The 19593-nt window shown below is 38.4% G+C and overlaps 1 protein-coding gene across 17 annotated transcripts in view; it reads left to right on the top strand.

Moving 5' to 3' along the window:
• MYO5A (myosin VA) overlaps window positions 1–19593 on the top strand; it is a 103310-nt gene that overhangs the window by 79578 nt on the left and 4139 nt on the right. For 4 of the 17 annotated variants that reach the window (XM_040600937.1, XM_040600936.1, XM_040600951.1 and 1 more), the window contains 16 exons: window positions 315–461; window positions 1246–1299; window positions 2017–2244; window positions 3358–3366; window positions 5017–5117; window positions 5670–5750; window positions 7587–7785; window positions 9333–9407; window positions 11311–11404; window positions 13564–13710; window positions 14112–14266; window positions 15484–15573; window positions 16294–16444; window positions 17261–17543; window positions 18345–18519; window positions 19396–19476. In XM_040600937.1, coding sequence (XP_040456871.1) covers window positions 315–461; window positions 1246–1299; window positions 2017–2244; window positions 3358–3366; window positions 5017–5117; window positions 5670–5750; window positions 7587–7785; window positions 9333–9407; window positions 11311–11404; window positions 13564–13710; window positions 14112–14266; window positions 15484–15573; window positions 16294–16444; window positions 17261–17543; window positions 18345–18519; window positions 19396–19476 — 2070 coding nt within the window. The remainder of the gene's footprint in view (window positions 1–314; window positions 462–1245; window positions 1300–2016; window positions 2245–3357; window positions 3367–5016; window positions 5118–5669; window positions 5751–7586; window positions 7786–9332; window positions 9408–11310; window positions 11405–13563; window positions 13711–14111; window positions 14267–15483; window positions 15574–16293; window positions 16445–17260; window positions 17544–18344; window positions 18520–19395; window positions 19477–19593) is intronic. The other 13 variants (XM_040600939.1, XM_040600938.1, XM_040600949.1 and 10 more) reach the window with 10 other exon arrangements.

Below are 19593 nucleotides of genomic sequence, written 5' to 3'. Positions count from 1 at the left end.
TTCTCCTTTCCCCCTCCAAACAAATAAGAATAAAAGGTACGCTTAATTATAGACCTCCTGTCTGCTAGGTAGTCTCTAGTGCTTTCTTTTGCTAGGCTTTAGGCTTAGATACGTTTTTTACTAGTACATCCTATTTTAAAATAGTGTTTGACAGCTGATGAAATATTTTAGATGCCAATAGTCAATTCTCAGAGTCAAGTACCATTTCTGTGTTCCTTCTTTCCCCAGTCTGTTCCTCCATCTTTACTTACTGTAGTGCTTCCTTGTGATGTGGAAGGGGAATACTTCTTGACTTCCTTCTGTTCTTTCTAAAGCAGGAACCGAGTGAGAAAAAGGCACCATTGGATATGTCTCTGTTCCTCAAGCTGCAGAAACGGGTTACAGAGCTGGAGCAAGAAAAGCAATCCCTGCAGGATGAACTGGACAGAAAGGAAGAACAAGCTCTCCGTGCTAAAGCTAAGGTGGACTCCTTCTAGCTGATCAAATGCTGATGCCAGGGTATCCCTTCTTGTGAAATAGTAGCTGTGTGAATGCTGACTGGCTCTTACTAAAGCCTTATCTTCTGCTAGTACTTGATTCATTTAACCACACGTTTTATGTCTGCTGCTTAGTATAGGGACTGGATATATATATTAGTTTTCCAAGGTCGTTTAAATCCTCTGATGGAAGTTAACAGGAACAAAAAGTGCTTGGGACTTTGCTGAAAAAAAAACCAACAAAGACTGTTTTTATTAAGGAATAGCAATGTAGAAATCTACTTATATGATGGAGAGAATGAGTAATTGTTCATTTTAGGCAGAATAAGAAATGTTTCAACCGGGCTGCAGAGCCAGAGCACTGGGATTAGACATATTTAGCGTATTTTATGTGAAAATCTTCTCTGATTTGGTCTCATTAAGTACTTACATATATATGAAACCAGTTTGGCAATTGTTTCTTACTACTCTTCCACCAGTTAATTTCTTGAGCATACTGGGATTCATCCTGCTCTGTTGCATTACCAGTGACAGTAGTGTGATTTGTATGTGATTTTATTTATATTATCCAATTATGTCTCACAAAATCAAAAGTAAATGAAAAGAGACAATGCCAATATTCAAACTAAAGCACACAGCAGTACCAGAATTAGTGTTTTCCAGTTTTATAGAACAATTTCAGTTCCCTTTCCTTTTTCTGCTTCAACTAAATTCAAGAATAGAAAGGATTGGATTTTTATTTTTCACACTCGTCTGTATTCTTACACAGGAGGAAGAAAGGCCTCCAATAAGAGGTGCAGAGTTGGAGTATGAATCGCTCAAGGTAATTCTAAAACTGAGGTTTCCTTTATTTTCTAGTGAGACTATTGCCACCAATTGTAGGTGCTGGCATAGAAAATTACATCAGTCCTCCTGTTTCAGAATATTAGCTGGACAAACAAGAACAAAAATTCCCCAGCAATCATTTTATTGTAGGATTGCCTTTTTTGAGGTGTAGAATGTCTGACTGGGGCTGCAGAACAAAAAGATCCCCTAAAACAGGGGGAATTCTCTGTTGTAACACTTAGTACAGCTTGCAAGTTAATTTGAGAAAAAATAAAGTGATAAATGTAGCCCTCTTTTCCAAACGCATTATTTAAATTAATGTGTACCTTAGACCACTAAAACTAAAAATATTTCCTAATACCACTGAATGATGCAGAATGTTCTCAGCCTGCTGACCATTGTTTGTTGTGAACTTTTATTTTTTTTGTACAGGGAAGAATAAAGGAAAAAAAGATTGATAATTTTTTCCCCATCAAATCTATATGATTTATGTATATGTGTTCTGATTTTGCACTTCAGAGAAAAGGTTAGCCTTGTTAGCGAAATCCTCCCAGGCATTATTCACTGTAGTCAAAAGGCCAGGGATACGGGAGAGATTGATTGATTTGTTGCAGTTACTCATCGTTTTTATCATTTCTAGCCGTAGTTTTGTACCTGTGGTTTACAGGCGTGTTGGAATGCTGCTGGGTGACAGAACTGTCCCTATTTCTTGCAGCGTCAAGAACTTGAATCTGAGAATAAAAAACTGAAGAATGAGTTGAACGAGCTGCAGAAGGCTCTCACAGAAACGCGATCTCCAGAGGTAACTGCTCCTGGTGCCCCTGCATATAGAGTCCTCCTGGACCAGCTGACTTCAGTAAGTGAAGAGCTTGAAGTACGCAAGGAAGAAGTCCTCATCCTGAGGTCTCAGCTTGTGAGCCAGAAAGAGGCTATTCAGCCCAAGGTAAATAATAGTCAGCAGATGCACTGTGTAGTAAAGTGACATTGCATCACTGACATGCTTTATTTAATTGAAGAGTGTGCTTGAAAAGGCAGAAAAAAATGGTCTAGGTTTGAAAGCCTTTCTAAGTGTAATCCATTGAGCCATTATTACTGCACAAATTACAGCAGTCCAAATTGGGAGATTGGCAAAACTGGGTTTGGGTTTGTGTACCAGCATTCATGTGAAGATACCATATTGATTGCACCAGGCTGGCAGATACCAGTGGTCGTGCCAGGATCTCTCCAGGCTCCTTTAACAATGCAGAAATAATTCTCATTTGGAGCAGTATCGTTTCTCTAGTGAGTGTGGTGTTTGACTGGAAAATTTACAGTAGTTCTCAGGAATTCTTTTTAATTAATAGTTCAGTGGGAGGTACAAGGGATGATTTCTTCTAAATCTACGCAGGGTCATAGATGATTGCAAATCAATAACTTTTCATAAAGATGACCTATGAAGATATGTCAATCCCATATTATTGCTTGGTAGGTACTATGTGTTTGTGTTGAGACGAGTAGATAGCAAGCACTATCTTCTAAAAAGCTCTAATTCTGGTCAGATATTTAGGGAAGCAATAGCTTTGAAACTGAGAGTCATGCAACCTGAAAAGGTATCACATAAATCCAGGAACTAGTTATTTCCACTGAACTGAGCTACCTAGTGTTCCATAACCGCAGCAAGGAATGAACAGATACGTCATCTTCCCTTTCCTCCTGCAAATTATGTTTAGATTTGTCCTAAATAAATTGAAAATCTGTGATGCATGAAGGTATACATATCTTGTTTTAAATAATTAATTATAAAGAAAACAAAACTTGTTTTTCTGTAATATTTAGAACATTGTAGAGAAATACTTGAGCAGTAAATCCTTGAATTACTTATTCTCAGCAATGGTGGGATATAAGTGTGTTGTTTTTACAGCAGTTATGAGCATGAGGGAAATACGACCTGTGGGATGGCTAACGGCCAGTTTGCGTATTGCTTCTGCTTGTTAGGTTGAACAGCTGCAGCACAAATGGATATTTTTTTTTTAATGATTTGTTTTTCTTCTTTCTTGCCTACCAATTTGATTGCCAGGAGGATAAGGTACACATTTTCCTTTACAGTTTATAAACTTGAACTCTTAAATGCTAAAAAAACCCAACCTCAACAATACTTGAGCTTTTATTTCCCTGCTTGTCATAAGTAACCAACATGTATTTGAAGTTGTTCTTGCACTTAACTGTGCTGTTATTGAAAAACCTTTCTCATTATTCTGTGTCCCCTGCGTCCCCATCTCCTTGCTCCACACAAAGGAACTTGTTACTTCAAAAGAAGCAGATGTAACAGTTTTGAACTGTTGGTTTATGGTAACCTGAACATCAAGGAAAGATTCAGGAATTGGTCTAGTCAGCTCGATCAATGTATCTTGCTGAGTGTGTTTGGAGAGCAGCACTGTGATTCAGTAATCATCTCTTAACTTGCAAAATCCATACATTTCACATTAAAAAAAAAAAGAAAAGTCTGTGGTAATGAGAACTACCTTACTTTATAGTGTTTGTTGTGCTCAGCGTGCAACAAACATCGAGGACCCACATTGTGATCTGTAGATACTAGATAGGAATTGCTGAGTGTTTGAATAGAAAATGTAGTCGAACACATAGTATTTAGAAGTATGAGAAACTGAACTGACTCTAAACAAAAGCTCTTAATTCAAATATTACAATGACAGCAGGTAGATAACAGTGATTGGCATTTCTTTCCATCAGCCCAAAAATAATGTGTTCAGACTGCTAAAGCTCGATAGATTGGCAGGTGAGATACAGCAGTTTTACTGTGTAGTAAAATAATAGTAGAGAAATGATGATGATCTCATAAGGATGTTGGAAATAATTCTTCAAGGAGCTTATATATTTTATTGGTTTTCATATTAGATGACATGAATCATACTAAGCATAGAGACCTAGGCTCCAAAAGTGATGTCCACAAAGTTGTTATTGTAAATACTTCACAAAATTTTACTTGGGCAAGTAGCACTTCATTGTTTTAAAAGTCAAAAAGAGAAGTCAGGATTCCATCTCTTATGTTCATTAGAGTCATGTGGTTCCACTGTAATTAAGTGATGACTCAGATCAGACTGGCTGAGGTGACTGTAAACATCTCTTAAGTATTTCAAATTTTGCTGAAGAAGAAGCAAAAGTGCCATAGTAAACACTCAAAACTGAAGCAACATGGTATTGTGATGGTATCGCATGTAAAACATCTCGAGCACTTAGAAATTATTTCCTACTTTGCCAGAGTAATTAAAATATATGAAGTGAGGAAGAGACCTTATCTATGAGATTTGAAAGACTACATGTAATGCTGTGTTTAAGAAATATTAATAGTATTAAGCGTGCAAAATTATGCTTCTCCAGTTTCAGTATTAGCAGCTGTTCCTGGTAGTTTGAAATAAAATGCAAATTGATCATTTCATAAAATCTATTTTTTTCCTTTTACATGGTGAACAAATTAAAAGGGGTTGACACAGGTACCAGTTTATTAGACTGATATTTGACCAGGTTGCATGCATTCATTTTAAAAGGTACACCAAATGGACATAGAAATTATTAACCAACCTCCTGCTCAGGTATCCGTGCTAATTTTAATGTGGGTACTCAAGGATTAGTGTTCTGTGTGGGTAAAGGGACAAACCCGTGGATTCGAAGAACAATTACATTGTTAAATTTACCCTGGAAATCATAATTCTTTTTCCAGAATACCATGACAGATTCTACAATCCTCTTGGAGGACGTACAAAAGATGAAAGACAAAGGAGAAATAGCACAGGCGTATATTGGACTGAAGGAGACAAACAGGTACAATTTCGCTTTCTTTGATTTATGATCCATTGGGGTCTGCTGTGGCACACTGCATATATAGTATTCAGTAAGCTCCATCCATGTAAGTCTGAATACCTAGAGAACACTTATGGTTGGAGTTATAATTTAATTTGATTAATAAAATTGCTATGTGCAATATTTGAAAGGATTAGAAAACAATGGGGAAATGCAAAGTCAAGCTTCCTGTTTTTACATCTTCTTAGCCTTTAATTGCTACCTTGCTCAGACTGGGCAGCATTCCCCATGCTGGTTTGTTACCTTTTGTCCAGTAGTGGTCACAATAGTCTGTTGCAATACATTTGTTGTAACAGCATGAAATGCTGTAACCAGTTGGGCTAACACCGAGAACTGAATTTCATCCTTAAGAAGAAATACTTGTAAACAAGAGAAGTAATTTGCTAACTTGTTTTAAAGCATTTTTTTTTTCTCTTTTATAGTAACTGTAATTTAGTGTGTAATGTTCTTAACATGTCATCTCATCACCATCACATATCTCTCTTGTATTTTTTTAAACACTTTTCTTGAAAGGCAATCTCCCCAGGACTATCATATGCTGAATGAGGACGGAGAACTTTGGCTGGTTTATGAAGGGTTAAAACAAGCCAACAGGTTACAGACTTCTCAGAATGGTTTTTTTTTCTTCATTTGCATCTTCTTTTCTAGCTAACTGTACCCCTTGCTATGGGTTTGCTTTAGCTACAGTATTTCTATTGCTTTAACAGAAAAAAATTCATCACAAATATTATACAAATTGAAGTTTCCTCAAACTTAGTCCCCAAACCTTTTGACTTTTATCATTTAAAAAGTTAAGATGGCACAACAATTCAAACATAATTAATAAGGATACTTGCACAAAACTAGACTAGAATACCAGAAGCTCCACAACTGGAAAAGATTTGTAGCTGTGTATTACTTGTCTGCCTTTACACTGAGTATCAAAATTAATATCCCTTACAGTTTTTCAGCCTAAAGCACCACAATCATTTTAGTAACTATAAAACTATTGTTTTCTTCTATTCTTCTCCCACTTCTCTCCGTGCCAGATTGAGAATGTAAGACACCAAATAACCAACATACAAAAGTAATCTTTAGTTCATCGTGGCACTGCTCAAGCCGCAGCGCAATCACTGCAGTCTGTGCACAAACTGCATGCTGGCCGTGTCGTGGGCGAGATTTACCTTGGTAGAAAATGCGGTTCTGGCTCTAGGAGCATGTCTGTGTCCCATATCCATACACGTGTCCCAGGGTTCCAAAATGGTTCCTAGCCCTGCACTGGCAACTAATTCAGTAGCTCAGCAGTGCTGATCTTCAGTACACACATTCGTTAGCAGTAACTATAGAAGGAGGTATTTTGCAACGAATGCTACTAACTAAAGTCTTTCCTTTTCTTGTGCTAACAAATTCTACACCTAATATTGTTCTGTAAGCTTGCAAAAATCTTACTTAGAGCAAGGGTTCTGCAGAGCAGGATGTGAGAGTGTTTGCTCTGCGCCTCGTGTTTCTTGTCCTAGCACTGTAGAGACAAGAAGCTTTATATTAAATAGCAGAGCAACGCAGGTAAATGACTGTTTGCTCCTGCGTGCTTGATCAGTCTAGTTACTAATAAATGTGCCTGCCTTATGCATATTTAAACCCTGAAAGATTGTCTAATTGAACACTAGTGGTCACTAGTAATATCACTTCCTCTGTGTGTGTATGTACGAAGTGATGAGTCAGAGCACCTGGACGGTGCCTTGCAAGCAGGAGTAGATCCCCACAGCGCTGCTTGGAAGGAGGCTGGTACACATCATCCTCATTTCACACAAGAAGAGTTTGAGACGTGATGTGCCCAAGGGGGAAAGAGTGAGTCAGTGGTGAGAATAACGTAGAGCTCCCGGATCCCAATCTTCAGTTTGGTTCTGTTAACATTCATGTGCTCCTGACAACCCTCTGCACAATGTTGGTTTTAATGTAAAAAGAAAGATTATTTATGTGCATTTGCACTAAATGGTTTCTGAACAGAGTTAAAAGATTTTCCTTTGTTAGTATTGCAGGGTTCTAGCTTCAGCAAAGACGTGTCTGCTTCATCGTGCACGGTTTGTTTGATTTGATTCGAGGTAAAATAAAACCTCTTTAAAGCCCCTTTAAAAGCAGTGACAGTCTGTAAAGATTTAGCATTACCTTTATTGTCCTGTGTTCTCAGTGGCATCATACACAGTATACGTTCAATCACAAAGGAAATGCAAAGCAGTGTCACAATTAGTTTCTCTCCACTTTTTGATCATGCAATGTTAATTTAATTAGAAGGCATACTGAAGGGTTTAAAGAGTACTCTGCCTTTTTCATTTTCCTTTGCAAGCCATGGCTAATTGTTCCTGAGCAGCAGCTAAAGCTTTACACTCCCTCTGAGAACTGGGGATGTAACTTTCTGAGTGTGTTCACGCAACTGTTGGTCAACTTCTTTAGGCTGCTGGAGTCTCAGCTTCAGTCACAGAAGAAGAGCCACGAGAACGAACTGGAGTCGCTGCGAGGTGAGATCCAAAGTCTGAAGGAAGAAAACAATCGCCAGCAGCAGCTCCTAGCGCAGAATCTGCAGCTGCCTCCAGAGGCCCGCATTGAAGCCAGTCTGCAACATGAGATAACCCGGCTGACTAATGAGAACTTGGTAAGGGAGACGGTGCTGCAGGAGCAGGCTAGGGGACTTACAGGCTGGCTGTGCCTGTAAGCTCCCATCAGCTCTTAGATGGCAACCTCCTGCAAAAAAATTGCATGGGTGCTGTGGTGTTTCTATAGATAAGCTAATGGGAGAGAGAGGCTTATCATTGCTGATGAGGCAAGGATGTTTCAGGGAATTTGTTTGAAGTTTGTGGCATGGAGAAAGCTCGTGGATCCCGGCTTTCGACTGATGAGGTTAATCATCACTGAATAGCATATTAATATCCAAGAAAATCATAAAAAATGTTAGTGCCAAGTAGTGATGTTTCCTCTGAAATGTATTAGTTTATGTTGTTAAAAAACTCTGCTGTAGTTCTTAATGCCACTTTTCTTTCCCTCCTCCCTGCCTGAAGCTACAGAGATAATCCACTGTGTTACGAGCTCCAGCTATTCAGTATGCTCTCGAGAAAGAAATAGTTCCAGAAAAAGAAACTTGGTTAGAAGTCATGTAACTAGTAATTGGTATTCCTTGTTTACTGCACAACATTTTCAAATGAAGGAAAGATCGGGTGAAACCCCTTCCCTTTCCCCACAAAGAAGTATGTTCATCATTTGCAGGCTAGTTCATTTCTAGGGAAATTTTCCGGAGAGGCCTGTCTTGGAATATCATTAGCTTATCAGTGTTAGCTGGTAAAGGGAACCATGCTACTTCACGAAGGAAAATTCTAGTGAGTGCCATTGCTTCCTCTAAACAAGCCAAGGTGTAGCCTTTCCTGCATGTAACAAAAGTTATCATTGTTGGGCTCTTGTCTTGGTACCAAAGGTTTTGAGGAAAGCATCAGGTAACTCAGGTAATAGATGTTGGAAAACTGATTGAAAATATAAGTTTGCCTCAGCAGCAGCTGTCTCCCACTGGCAAAGGTAAATGGTGAATGTTTCCGTCTCTGACAGCTACCTCCTGCTCCTTAGTCATACGATTTTTAGCCTTTTTTCCTCCAGAGACCTACTCATCATATTCTGTGTTCCCAAGACAACACACAGTCATGTAATTACATCCCAGAGGAGTTCTCTTTATTCTCAAATATAGAGAATGCAATTTTACTTGTTAAATATAGACTCATTCCTTACTATTTCACTTCTGATGTTTTGAGTATTGCGAGTCTGCTCCAAGTTGGGTATATGCTCCTTTTCCCCTCCTTGCCCTAGAGTGGAAATAATTTACAGGCTTTCCAGCTGTGATATTAGAATTGCAGTATTCACTGCAATCTCATCTTAATTAGCAAAAGAAAAGGTCTTGTCCAGGTTCTCACGAAGGTTATATTCTGAGCTCTCACAGTATTAGTATTGCCTATTTTTAAAAGATCTGACTGTTCGGCAAGTCATCTACATCAGCTTCTCTCTGGGAGAGGCTACCGTGAACACCACAACTAAGGACTAGGCTACCTAAAAGCTAGAGATTCTTGATCTTGTTATAATCTGATTTAATTTATATAGTGTTTACTGAAATATCAGACTCTCAAAGGGAGGGGGAAAAAAATCCTGTACCTATTTTTACAGTTTTATGAGGAGTTGTATGCAGATGATCCCAAGAAGTATCAATCGTACCGGATTTCACTTTACAAACGGATGATTGTATGTAGATCATGTGAATCCTGTTTCTCTGTTGTCTCTTCGCTATTTCTGGAGCACTAATTGAAAAGCAGGCTGCCGCCCTTTCTCCCTTTCAAAGGAAATCCCCTGCAGAGAGCTTCACGATGCCAATTACTTCCCTCACTGCTTTTTTGTTAGTCTTAGTGTCCTCTGTGTAATCTGTGTCTCTTTTTGATGCACAGTTTTGTTACTAATACAAGTCTTGCACTGTGAGCAAAGCAGTTTCTTTTTGTATACTACTCAATACTGCCCTGAAAAAGAGGTATATGATGCAAAAGATGGTCAATTTTCAGAACCACTCTTTGCTTTAAAACTTTGATATATTTAAATTCAGTTCAGCAAAGTAGAGACCTGACCACACAGATACTTTTCAAGGTGAATAATGCCTGCAGTCCCATCACAACCTGAGTTTGTTCATAGATCTCTTTACAGTGCTGATCTGGAATGAATAAATCTATCAGAATCAAAATATATAACCTTTTAATATTTTTCAAAAATGCAATATATGAAGGATAAAATTGGAAATAGTATTTCCATAATAATCAAAGGTAGCACCATATGTAAACTTGAAAGAATATAATTTATGAGATTCTAAAGCTTAATGAGATGTGAAATCTCACCATAGATAGAACTTTATTCCTCCTCACATGTGTGTTGTTCAGAAATCATACCACTTCACTGATAAATTTGAAACAGTCTGTTGAACTTACATGTATTTTTTTATTAATTTCAGAGAAATTGTTACATCTGACAATTAAGTATATCATGTCATTAACAGGGTTTCTGCTGTAAGATTGAGCACTGCTTTGATTGTGAAGCATGGCCTTAATTCTGTTCTTTCAGCAGGCCTAGTATCTTAGTACTCAAGTGTATTATATGAGGTTGTAAACTCTTTAGTACGTGATTAGGAACAATCTGTGCCTAATTCTAAGTTGTTGCCCATGCTGCACTAATGTTTTTCCATACTTTAGGAGAGGTGTAGTTTCCCAGATTATGCTTTTGGTGCAGGGAGCTCATGGTCCCTTATGTCCTTACCTGTGCCATGAAGAATCACCCTTGTGAAAGAGCATTTTTCTTCTAAGCTGCTTTACAGCTCTTAAACTGGAATGGCTTTCAGGTTTTTTGAGCTTGAGGTTTTGCTTCCTTTAGAAAGACTTCCCCTGGTTTACTTACATAATTATTTTATGAATGCACTACCATAGGTCACAGAATTGTTCAGATAGATTTCTGGGGAGTATTCCTTTGAAAGAAAAATACAAGTGTCTTGCAAGAGCAGGACTTTTGGGTGCTAGGTGTTGTTCAGGTACAGAATAAAAAGAGGTAAGGTGTAAGGAGATGTGATGACAGCAAGCAATAGAGAAATGGGAGAGCTTCACAAGGAATGTCGTATATTTGGATGTTTGATTTTGGTAAATTTGAGTGCAAGTTGTGGTCTTTCTACAGATATCTCTCTTACCATCTTATAAAAAGGATAGGTTGGAATAATGAGTCAGTCCTGAAGGCATGAATAAATGATGCAGAAATACAGGCTAGCTGTTAAATAATAATTATTTCCATGAGGCATTTGGAAGAGCAAGGAGGAAGCATTAGGGAGATGTGTTTGCAGCAAAATGTCTTCTGCCATAAGAACTGACCTAGTTCTGAGTGTCTGCAGAATATACCTGCCTAAGAGCTTTGCCTTTGTCGTGCTGCACATAACTTAATAATATTTGCAATATTTGGCTTGTCTTGTAGGCAGCGTACCAGCTTGCAAACCTCAGCCAGAGGATGGCACCACTGTTCAGCTTTCCTCACTGCCTTGCAATTCTAACAGCACTGATTTTGTCTCTGTCACCATTATGGGATTTTTCTCATATCTTACTCTTTCTCTCATTTTAATTTACAGGATTTAATGGAGCAGCTTGAAAAGCAAGACAAAACTGTTCGCAAGTTAAAGAAACAGTTGAAAGTATTTGCTAAGAAGATCGGTGAACTTGAAGGTACTTTTATGTTTTGCGAGAAAGATTTTGGTTTACTTCTAGTGATCCCTTTTTCATATCTATCCGTTTTAGCAGTCGGGAGTGCATGAGGTCTTCAGTAGCATTAGCCTCTGTTAAATGATTCCAGAAACAGGAGATATGCTCAGAGCTCTGTGTGTTCCTTCATAAACCTTTAGAAGATTTGTCACATTTTGAAGTGATGAGTAGAGCAGAGTGATGTTTCTGTGAAGACAGAAAACATTTGAACATAAAGGAATGTTACCTGGGCTGTTTGTGTACTGAAAGACAGTATCTGTTTTTGTCAAGACAAAAGCAATACTAAATATGAACCAGGCAGAAATAATTTACCCAGTTTTCCTTTGAATTTGAATTTCTCTATCACTGGAGGCAAGAATGCTGAGGCTGTCTTTCTCTGCTTGAGGTTTCCTTTTGGAGCTGCTGGCCAAACCTGAATATGAGAATGCTGAGATACGGACTAAGCTAATTTTATTTTTATGACCATCAGTATGAATTTTCTTAGGATCTTAGGACTGGTGAACTGAGAGCTTATTATGTCTCTGCATAAGTAAAGTAATTTTAATTGCTAAAAGCAGTTAGTAATGTTATTAAGTTGAAGTATGAATTTGTTTTTTAAATAATCCTGGTCCTAATCTTTCAGAAGTTTTTTATGGTCTTCTGCTTTTTCCAGAAGCAAGCTTACTGCCTAATGAGTTGTTTTATTGAGTGCTGAGTTTGAAATCAGTGACTGTGTAGCTGTGTTTCAGTGTTTGAAAAGAACAGGGATATGAAGTTAAACCTGGATTAACAGGAGTATATTATCCTTTAGTTAGTGGGAGCTCTTCTTGAGCTCCAGTTTGGATTTCTGCATTTTCTATCCCATTTGACAGGTGCACACGTTTAGCACACTTGCAGGATGTGCAGTAGTTTGTAATTGCGTGCAGCTGGGAGGGCTGTGGGAACAGGATGTAACTTTCATGGGATGAAGCTTAGTTCTGCTTTTCGAAAACAAACATGCAACCTAATCAGGTGGAGTGTAGGTGTTGAATGTGATACTGTGAGGCACTGTATGCAACAAGGTGGATATTTCATACATCCTTTTGAAAGGTTACTCTACATTTGTTTTTTTTAAAAATCTTTTGATATTGTTTGGTTACTGCTGTGGACAAGACCGCAGTAGTATTCATACACAATACAGAGTGGGCGAATGTTTCTGAAAACATAGTTTTGTCTGTGTTTATTCCCCATTTTACTCAGAAAGGTGTAGTTGGTCTGGCTGGGATGGAGTTGACTTGCTTCATACAGCCTGTGTGATGCTGTATTTTGGATTTGTGGCTAAAAACAGTGTTGGTGACACACCAGTGTTTTGGCTGTTGCTGAGCAGAGCTTGCACAGTGTCAAGGTTTTCTCTTTCTTCCCACTCTGCCCTCTCAATAAGCTGAGTGGTGGGAGGGCACACAAGCCCACAGCCAGGACAGCTGACCCAGACTGGCCAAAGGAATAGTCCATATTCCACAGCACCTAATGTCAGGAGCAGAAGAGGGGGTTTTTTAGAGGCTGGCTGGGTGTTGGTCCCGCTGTGCAGGGTTGTGAGTGATTGCCTTTGCTTTGCTTCCCCTCACCTTGTCCTGCTCCTTCCTTCTCATATTAAACTGTCTTTATCTCAACCCATAAGTTGTTGCACATTTGCTCGTAACGTTCTCTACCCTGTCCTGCTGGAGCCAGTGTTGTACGTGCTTGGTTGCTGGTTGAGGTAAACCTACCACAACAGGCAACAAACATCAGGCATGAACAATACAGGCATCTTGCAGAACAATTAACAGTGACCCTTGCAGTATTAATGTGGGATTAAGTAATTAACGGCTATCACTTTGCCTTTATGCTTTTCTATGATAAAATCCAGAAAATCAGCAGTAAATTTGTATTAATGGATGCTATTCGCACACTTAAACCCATCTTCAAAGGAAGAATGCCACCCCAAGATACATTTATCAACAGTCTTTTTTTTATTTGGAGTTTTGTTGTTAAGTTTTATCCTGAACCAAAGAAAATATTTCTTACTTTTATATGCTGGTGTTCTTCCTTAGAAATGTCATATTTTCCTCTGGTATGCATTGGTTTCACTGAAAAATATATAATTCCTTCTCATTTCCCCTCTGAAGTGGGCCAGATGGAGAACATATCACCTGGACAAATCATTGATGAACCTATTCGTCCAGTTAACATTCCACGGAAAGAAAAGGACTTCCAAGGGATGTTAGAATATAAGAAGGAGGATGAACAAAAACTTGTCAAGAATCTTATTTTAGGTAAGCATCTTTCTCATTTGTAGCCTACTCTGCTCCCAGACACTCTGAAAAATGAATGATAAGAACACAGAATTTGCATTATGAAATTAATAGCTTATTTTGGTTTTGACAGTGTTCAGTTTATCTACAATTCCTAAATGTCTATTGTAATCTAATCATCCTTCCTGATGAGTATAGTACGTATTAATGTGTCTGCATATTTTTTTAGCAGGCAGTTACATTTTTTTTATTCTGTTCTGATATTTTGCCAAGGAAGTGGCTCTTCTTAGTTTTGTTCTTAGTTTTCACTGGCCATATCTAGATATGTACATACTATTAACTGGGGAGGTTGTGATTACCTCATATAACATCTCCCAATGACTTTATACATAACAAAATAATGTGTGTTTGTTTTTCCCAAGAGCTGAAACCACGTGGAGTAGCTGTCAACCTGATTCCAGGACTACCAGCATATATTTTATTCATGTGTGTACGCCATGCGGATTACCTTAATGATGACCAAAAAGTGCGGTCTTTGTTGACTTCCACTATCAATGGTATCAAAAAAGTGTTGAAGGTTAGCTAATTTGCTTTGTTTAGAAAAATGTTAATTTAGAATTTGCTTTTGATTTTATGTTAGAGGAGTGAGGAAAAGGCTTTCAATGAATCATCTCTGGATTTCTGATGAGTAAACTCCTCCCACTGAAGTCACAAAAAAGTTGCCTTAACAAGCAACAAATTATATTGATAGCATTTTATCCATATAATACCACAGATGCTTTGAATTAGTGGAAAAGGAACTACCTTCTTTTTATTTTGAATAGTCTTCCTTCTCTGAAGCCATGCTTATGGAGTTTTGGATGTAGTCAAAGTTTGCATAGTGAGTCTTTGTTAATCTTCTCAAGAACACTTAATCAAAATGTTTCATTTGCGGGTTTGGTTCACAGATTTCCTCATTTGCTTCACCTACAGATAATGCTGACGATAAGATGTTACTGCCTAAAGTCTTTGCAACGAGTTTAGGAGAGTTTAGGCCAGGGATATCTTGAAGGCATTATTAAAACACAAATATGCTTTATGCTTCATGGAGTCATTTAGTTTTTAAATAAGACAGATGTGCTTAACAGCCAAACATTTAATTAAGCTACATGTTTTGAAAAAATGTATAGCTAACAATCCTGCAGGAGCTCAGATGCTCGTAGAAATTTTTGGATGTTTTTAAGTGAATGGAGTGCATGCTATAGAGCCCTAGAAATTTTAATTACTCACCATATGCTAGATCCTGTGTTCTTTGGTGAGGAGGGTTTGGTTTTCTGTTTTGTTTTCCATATCAGGCTGCCAAAATGGTTACGATGTAGCTGACATTCATCAAAACTGAATTGTTTTCTGCTCTTCCTGCTGGCTCTGCATCATTCCCATCCTCCTTGTTGAGCTCTTCACAAGAGTCCTTGTGCCACAGAATGGGTGTTTTGGGAATACAGTCACAGTGCCCTGTGATTTCTGCACAGAGTGGTTAGGATGGGTCTGTAAAACACAGAAAATTCATATTTGTGAAGGAAATCATATTTGGAAAGTTCTTGAAAAATACTATAGAAAACAGGGAGGGTGTTTAATGGTATTTTGAAAAAAAACCACCCTTGCTTTTGTAATATATTACTGAAATACACAAAGTTTTGCAAAATATCAGAGTAGCTACAAGAAACTGGATTTTAAGTGTTTAATTTTTTATGTAACATCTTATTATTTTATTCCTCCTACCAGTCTTTATTGAAATATGTTTGTTTTTATCTTTAGAAAAGAGGTGATGACTTCGAAACAGTATCCTTCTGGCTATCTAACACCTGCCGATTTTTGCACTGTTTGAAGCAGTATAGCGGAGAAGAGGTAAGCAGTGCTCCTACTCTGGTTTCTTTTACTCTACAATACTGTTGTGAGCACTACTCTGTAACGAATTTCTTTCTATCTCAAAATCTAATCAAAGTCTCTTAAAACGGCTACACTTTTTGGAATGGTGGTAAGGACATCAGTAGAAAGCACGGGGAGAGAAGATGTGAACCAGCTTCCCTTTATTGCAGGCTGGGGGCCCAGAGGCTTAGGTGGCATTGCGATCCTGAAAGTGCCAACTCAGATTAAGTAGAAGAATCTGGCTGCTACTATTATGTTGTTTATTCATTATTGTATTCTCTGCACTTCCTGTGAAAAAGGCTGTATTAAGCCCTTTGACCATGGTATGGCAGACGAAATTACATTTGGGAGCTGTGGTATGCCTAGCTCTTTTTTCAAACTTAACGGAACTTTTGGCTCTAAGTGCCCATACTGGAGTGGGAGGGAAGTATCTCACCTGCCAGAAAGTTGGCAGAGTTTGTTCCTGGGTCAGGTGCTTGAAGTCAAGTCAAGGAAGCAGATGTTGCACAAATAGCAATTGAAAAGCAAGTCCTAGCATTATCCACACTCAGAAGAAGTTCCAAATTAAAGTTTTGAAGGGCTGTGACTATTATTTTGAAAGTATTATTTGTCGGTTGCTTGAAAAAATACTAATACTGGGTTTGTGTAATATTTTTGTATTCCATTGAAGCATTAATTTATGTTATTTTATGAATTCAGGGGTTTATGAAGCATAACACACCTCGTCAAAATGAACACTGCCTCACTAATTTTGATTTAGCTGAATACAGACAAGTACTGAGTGACTTGGCTATTCAGATCTACCAACAACTTGTTCGAGTGTTGGAAAACATTCTGCAACCAATGATCGGTAAGGCAAAGATGAATTCCTTAAATTTCACAGCGTAGTACCAAAAGGAAAATTGTGATGGTGATAATATACTCTGTCTTGCGTTTCTTCCTAACCAGCAGAGTTTCATTAGTAGTTCTTGTGGTATTCTGTTTATAGACTACAAGGGCTGCGCTGGACAGGTCGGATTAGACTGACTGTGGCTGGTTCTTCTGGCAATGAAAGAATTAATTGATATACCTTATTCATGCTTGTCATAAATCAGGCATTTACAGAAAGAAGCTGTCAGGAGAGTGTGGTACTTGTTGCCCTGTCTGTTGGGAAGTATCCCATGGAAAAATCAGATTGTAATTACGTGAGAACTCATAATTAAAATGAATATGAAGGAAAATGGTTGGTTGTTATTATGGACAGCAATCAGCAATGAAATAGCTAGCAGTGGTGAAGCTCACATTCAGAAAGATTCTTTTCATTTTTCTTGGCAGACAATACTCTCACACAAATTTTCATTCTGATCACAAAACTTAGAAGAATGGAACAGCTCTTTGTTTGCTGACTGCTGCTCATATGACCATGGGAGGCAGAAAAGATTTTGCTGAGCTAGAGTTAGACTTCCCTTTCAAGCACACATGCTGGAATCTACTTTGTAAAAACCCTGTTAAGTTTAGGTTTTGCAGAACATAGTGGGGCACGGAATTGCTGGAAATCATGGTAAAGTGTGGCTGGCAGAAAGGCCAGCCTGTTCTTTCTGTGTAAATACTGTTTTGCTGTCTTCCACAATACGCTTGCATATCAGCAGTTTTCAGTCGTCGTAATAATGTTGTCAATCAAATGCAGTTTCAGGAATGCTGGAGCATGAGACTATCCAAGGTGTCTCAGGGGTGAAACCAACAGGGCTGCGGAAGAGGACATCCAGCATTGCTGATGAAGGAACCTACACCTTAGACTCCATTATTCGGCAGCTGAACTCTTTCCATTCAGTCATGTGCCAGCACGGAATGGATCCAGAGCTGATCAAGCAGGTTGTCAAGCAGATGTTCTACATCATTGGGGCTGTAACACTGAATAATCTTCTCCTGCGCAAGGACATGTGCTCATGGAGCAAAGGAATGCAAATAAGGTGGGAGAGCTCACATTATACTTTTCTTGAATGTGCTGCTAGAAATCTCAGTGAACTCTTGACACTGCTGAACATCATTTTGATGGAATTAGCAGATACATTTTGAATATTTATTTTTCCGCACACAGACAGTTGCAGATGCTGTTAACTGATTCTGTGAGGTTCAGTTAAAATGAGCTTTTTTGGTTAACTTGGGCCAAATCCTACCTGGCTTTCAAGGAAATGCAGTAGAAGCAAAAGTATTTCCATCCTCAAGTAGGAATCAGAACTGTAGGTGAACTTTCAGAGAAGAAGAGCAAACATGCCTGCTGTGTTTTGTGTATGCTGGTGGTGTAGCGGATACCTGCTGTGTTCATCCACACTGCGTCCTATGGTAAAGTGAACTTATCCTGTTCGTGCATTTGGCATCAGCTGTCCAGTGCATTCTGCTGGCATATGCCAGCAAATTTAGCCAAGGCATTCCAGTCCCTCAAGTAACCTTGAAAAGCCTTGCTATACATTTGCATGGGCAAAATCTCTTTTGCCTTTCTTCATACACTCATCCCATTCTTGCAATTAATAGGAATAGAAACAAATGGGAAAAGCTAGTTAGTGGAAGCCTTCGGCCGTAGTTTCTAACTGTTTTGAAAATCAAAATTTCCTGCCTTAATCAGAAGGAAACATTATGAAGACAAAATTACAAGAAATGACAAATGTGAAGGAAAAACACATAAGGAAACACTCAGCAAGAGAAACTGCACGTGCTTTTGATTTAGTCGTAATCAAGCATTAGTGTCTTGATACTTTTACCTCTTCGTACAGATACAATGTGAGTCAACTGGAAGAATGGCTACGTGATAAAAACTTGATGAATAGTGGGGCTAAAGAAACATTGGAACCCCTCATCCAGGCCGCACAGCTGTTGCAAGTAAAAAAGAAAACGGATGAAGATGCAGAAGCCATTTGTTCAATGTGTAATGCACTGACTACTGCCCAGGTAAGCAAACTCTCATTGTCTGTTCTGCTGTCACAGAGAAGTTCTCTGCTCTGTTGGTCCTTACAGTGGGTGCCTGCATTGCTGTCACACATGGATCAAAGATTTCTTTCTTCATTTTGCATTAGTACAGCCAAAACAGATTAAGTTGGAGGGGTAAAGAAAGGACCAGCCCTTTCTGAGGTCTGATGTTCAAAATAAGTTTTGAAAAAATGAGAGGAAGCTCAATAGATGGTGTGGTGTGTAGTACTATACCTAGTCTCTCAGTTTGTGAAAATCCTTAGAGAAAACTCTTCACTCAAAGGTGTCTCTGTACTCCAGACAGCTGTGCCTAGGGTAATAGGAAATGATCTTTCTGCCGTCAGAGTTAGTATCCAGTTAAGTTAATGGACAATTCACACAGAGCTGTTGTTTCAGGGTCTGCAAACAAAAGTTTTAAGTTACTATACCCATTAGCCTCAGAAGGCTGAACCAAGAGTATCTCAGTCAACAGCTGAAAACTTCTCTTTAAGAAAGCTTAGATTTTGTACAGATAAGTTGCACTTCTTCTTAAGCCTTGCTACATTTGCATAGAGCTGGTGCGGGAATAAATGGATCCAATTACTTATCATTTGATTTTTCCATAGTTTGGTATTTTCCACACGCATGTTAGAATTTAGAGTTTCTATGTCCAAAGAACACATGTTCTGAAGGAGGCAGTCGTATTAACACAGCATTAAGCAGATGATGGAATTCTGTATGAGTCCATAAAGCAAAAAATACTTGTAAATAATTTTCTTGTTAAAAAAGCTAATTTTGAAAGTGTATTATTAGTAACCATGGGTGTGTCTGTTGATTCGTCAGTAAAATGAACTTAAGGATGCTTGTTCCTCTTCACAGATTGTAAAAGTTCTGAATTTGTATACTCCAGTTAATGAGTTTGAAGAAAGAGTCTTGGTATCGTTTATACGAACAATACAGGTATGCCTATATCTTTTCATAAAAAATCATATTACTATTGCTAAGAACCCCTCTGATAAGCCACAATAGCTTGTGTCATGAGATACCTTCAGGAATCTGAACTAGGCTTTTAGCTGC

Source organism: Falco naumanni, chromosome 7 (assembly GCF_017639655.2).
Source record: "Falco naumanni isolate bFalNau1 chromosome 7, bFalNau1.pat, whole genome shotgun sequence".
NCBI classification, from domain to species: domain Eukaryota; kingdom Metazoa; phylum Chordata; class Aves; order Falconiformes; family Falconidae; genus Falco; species Falco naumanni.
The sequence above is the reverse complement of the archived record's forward strand: the minus strand, read 5'-3'. Positions and strand labels throughout refer to the sequence as shown.